At 39.5% G+C, this 7,408-nt stretch overlaps 1 protein-coding gene across 3 annotated transcripts in view; it reads right to left on the reverse strand.

The window, feature by feature from the left end:
* Nucleotides 1-7,408, reverse strand: part of LOC115102030 (sodium- and chloride-dependent taurine transporter-like) — a 32,692-nt gene extending 25,284 nt beyond the window's left edge. Inside the window, exon 1 of one of the 3 annotated variants that reach the window (XM_029621535.2) lies at nt 7,301-7,408. Coding sequence is in view for 1 of the 3 variants with exons in the window: in XM_029621534.2 (XP_029477394.1) it covers nt 1,222-1,232 (11 nt within the window). In the remaining 2 variants the exon portion in view is untranslated. Of the gene's footprint in view, nt 1-1,221; nt 4,284-7,264 lie in introns of those variants that run through there. The other 2 variants (XM_029621536.2, XM_029621534.2) reach the window with 2 other exon arrangements.

Raw genomic sequence — 7,408 nt, forward strand, 5'->3', positions numbered from 1 at the left:
GCTCCACACACATTGTAGCTACTCACAGACAAATACCACATTGTGAAAATCTAATGCAAAGCTGCACTCATTGACCAGTGACCGCTCTGTGCTTCTGTTTTTCAGAGTCTGATAAAAAAGTGAACTTGTTATGCAGTCTCAAATAACTACTTATTAGTTCATTAAATGATTAAAAGGGAAATTTCATTTTAACTTCATATTCATAATATCCAGCACCACCCCAACATCAACATATGTGAAAGTGGATCATTTCTATGTTTTGTATTAAAAAAGATATGCAGATTAGTGTTTCCAATGACATCATCAACTAATTAGTAGACAATTAGTGGGCAATGCCTACTCATAATTGGTAAAAAATCACACGATGCACACTGATGATGTCTCTGGAAACACTTATCTTCCTCTATATTTTTTACGACAACATAGAAACGCAAAATTTCCACATCAGTTGATGTTGGGGTGGTGCTGAATATGAAGTTGACAAAATGTGAAATTGCCCTTTAAATGGCTGTTTGAGCTACAACCACACAGCCCCTCATTACTAAATCAAGCTCCAGTTAAGGTCCTCTCCATCGCTCTGCTCATTCCGCTGTCATTTTCCAGGTTCTCTCTGTCTCTGTTATGCATGACAAGTCAACTTGAATTGCTTTCCACTCTCAAACCTCATTACATAACTGTATCAGCTCTAACACACTCTATTTTTCTTCCTCTCTCTATCCCTCTATCACTCTCTTGCTCTATGTGCTTTCACCTGCTGGGTGCTGGGAGGCTGTCTGCCGTCAGACTTAAGGAAAACCGTCCGTGGGATCTGCCACATGACCCACCCAGACACCCTTGACCAGACATTCTCAAACCCTTCTAAAACATCACACTGTCATTATCTGAAAACACCGCATTAGACACATCACCAAGTTAGCATTCAATCAAACATAAAGAAAGATTCTGTAACAAACATGCATTGCAAAAGATAAAAGGCAAATGGAAATAAAGGACTGAATGCAATCCTTAGTCTTTGTGAAGGAGCTCCCCCTTTTCACACTCAAACAAAGCATTAACAAAGCCGTTTAAAATGTGCTAATTTGAGGGTTTCTAAGTACTTACATGAAATTGTCCATTCAGATTAAACAAAAAGCATCCCAAAACAGAACTTAATAATCACTTGACATAAAGATTTAGATAAGGCTATGTTATTATTTCAGTTGAGTAATTCCAAAGACTTACATTTCCTTCATGGCTGTGGATATATGTAGTATGCTTCTCTCTCAGCTGTCACCATTCCTCTGTACTGAATGTCTTTATGCCAACACTGCTCACAAGAAGTGAAGCTGACAGCGAGTCCCGCCCTCAGCTAAAGACAATTAAATCCTATGTGGAGATTGGGCACAGCCTCGCAGTCGCGGACCAACTCTCCAGATACTGATTCGGGACTGTAAATTTCCACTTCCACTTACAACACCCCCCCACAACACACACACACACACACACACAGTGAGGCACTGGGGCTGAATGCTTTGCCCTGCATGTGTCACAGGCACCTCTTATTCATGTAACTGAAACAGATGACAGGATAGGAAGAGGGAGGGAGGGAGGGAGGGAGGGTGTGAGCGGAGTAGTAGGCCATGAGCATGCAGGGGAAATCAAGCCTCATGGGACAGCTTCCAGGCAGGAGAAAGAAGCCCTCTTAAAACATTATGTGAGTAAGGCGTGGTGGCTGGACAGGGACTGAAGGAAGGGACTGATGACTGGCTTGGCTGACCATGCTAAGTTTTCATGTATTACTGTCTTAATGTCCCACTTCCACATAGCATTGGAAATGTGGGACATTTCCTATTATAACTGCTTATGACTGTGTCATTTCACATCACAGCAAAGACTTTCAAATATCTCTATGGGAACTGTTTGTGAATATAAATATAGTTTTCTTAAAATCGGGGGCAGGATATAATCAGGGAAGTTTCTCTGTGGTGTATTTGGGAGCCTTCTGCTCCATTTTGACATGACGTGTGCCAGGTTATCTCTGAAACGTAAACCAGGTACAGCACACTCTATAACAACACCTAATAAGGTGATGGTTCCTGTATTCTTCCCTGTTCTGTTTAGACACCATAATATACTCATAAAGGATCTCACGTGTACAATAGCTGGCACGGTAATTAAAAAACAGTGTTAAACTTGACTACAGGATTTGCGCAATCCTTTTGACAGAAGACAGGGCTTGGCTAATGGCAGGCTTTTACACACACACACATACACACAGAAGTAGTTACTTCAGATGATATTTCCAGACTGCAAATATCCTTGCCACTTCTGGAAAAATACAAAAACTCACATTGTTTTGCATAGTGCAAAGAAACTTTCTGTTACATAATGTTAAAAACGTCTTAAGGACTGGGGGGCAGTATTGAGTAGCTTGGATGAATAAAGTGCCCAGAATAAACTGCCTGCTACTCAGGCCCAGTTGCTAATATATGCATATTATTAGTAGATTTGGATAGAAAACACTCTGAAGTTTCTAAAACTGTTTGAATGATGTCTGTGAGTATAACATAACTCATATGGCAGGCAAAAACCTGAGAAAAAATCCAACCAGGAAGTGGGAAATCTGAGGTTTGTAGTTTTTCAAATCATTGCCTATTGAATATAGTGTCTATGGGGTCATATTGCACTTCCTAAGGCTTCCACTAGATGTCAACAGTCTTTAGAACGTTGTTTGAGGCTTCTACTGTGAAGTGAGGGCTAATGAGAGCTGAATGAGCCAGGTGTGGCAGAGCTCTGGCAGAGTGCCATGAGCTGATCACACGCACTCACGTGAGAGTTAGCTGCGTTAGCTGCGCCAATGTAAACTGAGATTTTTGGATATAAATATGAACTTTATCGAACAAAACATATATGTATTGTGTAATATGAAGTCCTATGTGTCATCTCATGAAGATCATCAAAGGTTAGTGATTCATTTTATCTGTATTTCTGCTTTTTGTGACTCCTCTCTTTGGCTGGAAAAATGGCTGTGTTTTTCTGTGACTAGGTACTGACCTAACATAATTATTTGTTGTGCTTTCGTCGTAAAGCCTTTTTGAAATCGGACACTGTGGCTGGATTTACAACAAGTTTATCTTTAAAACGGTGTAAAATACTTGTATGTTTGAGGAATTTTAATTATGGGATTTCTGTTGTTTTGAATTTGGCGCCCCGCAATTTCACTGGCTGTTGACGAGGTGGGAGGCTACCGTCCCAAATATCCCAGAGAGGTTAAAGAAACCAAAGTTATACTGTGAATGAGTTTCCTTGAGATTTGTCTTGTGTTCCGTTACAAATTGGCAGACAACAGAGGAGTAGGAGTGTGACAGAGCTCCTGTTTCATACAGTTGCTTTAAATTGTCAGTCAATGTAAAGTCAAGCAACATTTTTATATGAAACTGCTGACCCTTAACTTTTCTTGATATCATTAGAGGATGAAGGATTTTTGTTTATTTTACTTTATTCCACTGCATTGTGTTCTTAGACTGTTGACATTATCTTCTGAGACTGAAGTATTAAAGACAGAATCAAAGACTGTAAAATATCAAATGATTTGATAAGACCTTTAGTCAAAGGTATATCTTCTGTTTATGACAAATCATGCGCCCCTCATGCACTGGGTATGGTTGGAAAAAAAAGAAGCCTTGTCTGCATGTTTTATAACAGCCAAACCATTCCTCAATTACTTAATAGAGTGGAGTATTAAACTTTGTCCAAACCAATTAATATGGAGGCTCACTTGTAGCTTTGCTTCTATAATTTCTACTCACACCACCTCATACCACCCTTATTTGGATATACAGTGGACCGCACACAATCCTTATTATGTACTATAATAGATTTATGGAGTTGGAATGCTTGTCCTGGCTTCCAATTCTGGGATGGCTCTAAGAAGATCAAATGTAACTGACGCAGCTTGCCTGGAGACAACAGTCCAAGGGGAGGTTGTTTTTTTGCTCTTTACATTCAGCAGATAAAGTTCAAATCAAGTTAATCTGTGAGGGCGGACCCTGTATATCAACATGACAGGATGTTACCGTGTAGCATGATATTATAGAAAAGAGAAACATTCATCAAATAACAGCCAAGCATCCCAAACCAGCTCTCCGGTTCCCATTGGAAACAACTGGGGTTCTGTCTTGCACAACAGTTGTATTTAAGCAAATGGAATACATTAAAGGGGTAATCCAATAGCAAATGTCCATTTTACATATCAGGAGGGAGAGCTACAGCGCATTCGGAAAGTATTCGGACCCCTTGACTTTTTCCACATTTTGTTACATTTAGCCTTGTTTTAAAATGTATTAAATACTGTTTTTTCTCATCAATCTACACACAATACTCCATAATGACAAAATGACAACAGGTTTTTAATTTTTTTTGCAAATGCATTAAAAATAGAAAAACAGAAATACCTTATTTACATAAGTATTGAGACCCTTTGCTATGAGACTCGAAATTGAGCTCAGGTGCATCCTGTTTCCATTGATCATCCTTGAGATCTTTCTACAACTTGATTGGAGTCCACCTGTGGTAATTTGCAATTGATTGGACATGATTTGGAAAGGCACACACCTGTCTATATAAAGTCCAACAGTTGACAGTGCATGTCAGAGCAAAAACCAAGCCATGAGGTCGAAGGAATTGTCCGTAGAGCTCCGAGACAGGACTGTGTCAAGGCACAGATCTGGGGAAGGGTACCAAAACATTTCTGCAGCATTGAATGTCCCCAATAACACAGTGGCCTCCATTATTCTTAAATGGAAGAAGTCTGGAACCACAAAGACTCTTCCTAGAGTCCTAGAGACTGAAAACACTCCTCAGTAAAAGGTACATGACATCCCGCTTAGAGTTTGCCAAAAGGCACCTAACGACTCTCAGACCATGAGAAGTAAGATTCTCTTGTCTGATGAAACCAAGATTGGCCTGAATGCCAAGCGTCACGTCTGGAGGAAACCTGGCACCATCCCTACGGTGAAGCATGGTGGTGGCAACATCATGCTGTGGGGATGTTTTCCAGTGGCAGGTACTGGGAGACTAGTCAGGATAGAGGGAAAGATGAACGGACTAAAGTACAGAGAGATCCTTGATAAAAACCTGCTTTGGAGTGCTCAGGACCTCAGACTGGGGCAAAGGATCACCTTCCAACAGGACAACGACCCTAAGCATGCAGCCAAGACAATGCAGGAGTGGCTTCGGTACAAGTCTCTGAATGCAGTTGAGTGGCCCAGCCAGAGCCCAGACTTGAACCCAATCGAACATCTCTGGAGAGATCTGAAAATAGTTGTGCTGCGACACTCCCCATCCAACCTGACAGACCTTGAGGGGATCTGCAGAGAAGAATGGGAGAAACTCCCCAAATACCCATGTATTGTAGCATCAAACCCAAGAAGACTCAAGGCTGTAATCGTTGTCAAAAGGTGCTTCAACAAAGTACTGCGTAAAGGGTCTGAATACTTATGTAAATGTGATATTTATGTACATTTCTAAAAACCTGTTTTTGCTTTGTCATTATGGGGGTATTGTGTGTATATTGATGAGGAAAATCAATTTTAGAATAAGGCTGTAACGTACCAAAACGTGGAAAAAGTCAAGGGGTCTGAATAATTTACGAATGCACTGTATGTCAGATAACAGAGATGTGGGATAATGTAGCCTGATGCTTGACCCCATGGCACTGTTATTTTGATAGGTGTGGAATACTGCATACTGGATCAGTAATAAGGTGCACACATCAGTATAGCTGCAGTGTATTACACATTCATATGACAGAAATATCAATACAGTTACCCCTTTTGATGTCTTCTTCAACAAGGGCCCATTTGAGTTAAAAAATTAAAAGGGTAGATATAATGATTGATCATATAATGAAGACAATATGAGATGAAGAATCAAAATGGTAATATGCAGTTATACAATGAAAATAAAATGCACATATCTATTATCCTTTGATTCTTTGGAAACAGGCTTCTGTGAGAAAGCAACATATTTGCAGCATCACTGTAAGTGTGTGCTTGGCTACTGACCCAAGACAATGGTTAGGAAATAGAGCAATGCCTAGTTTCATAATCCACTCTTGACACACAAAACAAAAACACAAGCCATCTTCATCTTTATGACACATTAGTTTGTAGACTAGCCTACTACAGCCTATTGTGTCAGTGTCTCAAAGACTCAACCAACACATCAATAAGTATTTATCCAAAAGGAGCAGCAAATTTGAAATGTCATTATCTGATTCATAAAACGTCACCTCTTTAATGTCGAACAAAAGCCAATGGAGGGCGAGAGTCGATCCATTTTCATCAACGGATGGCAAACTACAACATTGTTATTCCTAAAAAATATGGTACCAAAAAGGACACGCCTCAATCTCAATCAATGCCTGTTTCTCTGTCGGGAGTTGCGACTCTGTCGGGCAGAGTAAAGACAAAATAAGTGGGTTAAAATATACAACCTGTTAATGGGTATTAAAACCCATCTTAAACCGTCACAACTAATTCACGAACAGCATCGTCTTTCAAATAACAGTCCTCATCATCATTCCACTTTGACAAAACCAACCCATCGAATATAGACTAGGTTAGATTAAGAAGGCACACGTGGGAGAGACAGACAGTAACATCGTAAAGGAGTGCCAAGGCTTGAAGGCAATACATCCACCCAAACCCCAAAAGTTGACCTCTTAGAATGCATCGCATTATAAAAAAGAAATGCTATAGTGTAGGAAATATTTCCTATTAATTTATAGTATTTTAAACGCGGAAGCGTTGCAATGGCAACCAAAATATCCCTATACTTTAATGTTGCATTTTGTCATAATTTTATGACAAATCAAATATACCTAAAAACATTGGCTTTAATGAACTAGTTTGACGTCCAAAAGCAATATAAGGCACCCTTGGGTTGATGTCCAAGCTATGGTGTTTTTAGCCTACACATCATGTGCGCTCACAGACACACGCACCGCATAATTAGGTTGTATACACACAGCAATTATTAGCATCACTTCAAATAAAACATTATCAAGCAGGGAGAGAGATTCCCAAGAGGACACTTATTTTTATATCTGAAAACATCAAAGAACAACATGTATATTTCAGTCCAAAACCTTGAGAAATTGTTACAGAACATACATTGGCTGCTCTATTCAGATAATATAAATCATAATATGACTTATATCATGAAAATAATGTGAATATTAGCCTATACATTAAGAACATAGAAACAACAATATTGCTATTACTTATCTCTCTGATGGGTAAAGATGATGCTTAATTACCTGCCAGGTAATTTTATAGCTCGAGCTGTCCCTTAAACTTGTGTTGTGCTGTGAGTGCTCAATAAAACAATTGCATCGGAAATGAATTACACGAGTTCTCTCTCTCTC

Source organism: Oncorhynchus nerka, linkage group LG20, assembly GCF_034236695.1.
Source record: "Oncorhynchus nerka isolate Pitt River linkage group LG20, Oner_Uvic_2.0, whole genome shotgun sequence".
In the NCBI taxonomy this organism is placed as follows: domain Eukaryota; kingdom Metazoa; phylum Chordata; class Actinopteri; order Salmoniformes; family Salmonidae; genus Oncorhynchus; species Oncorhynchus nerka.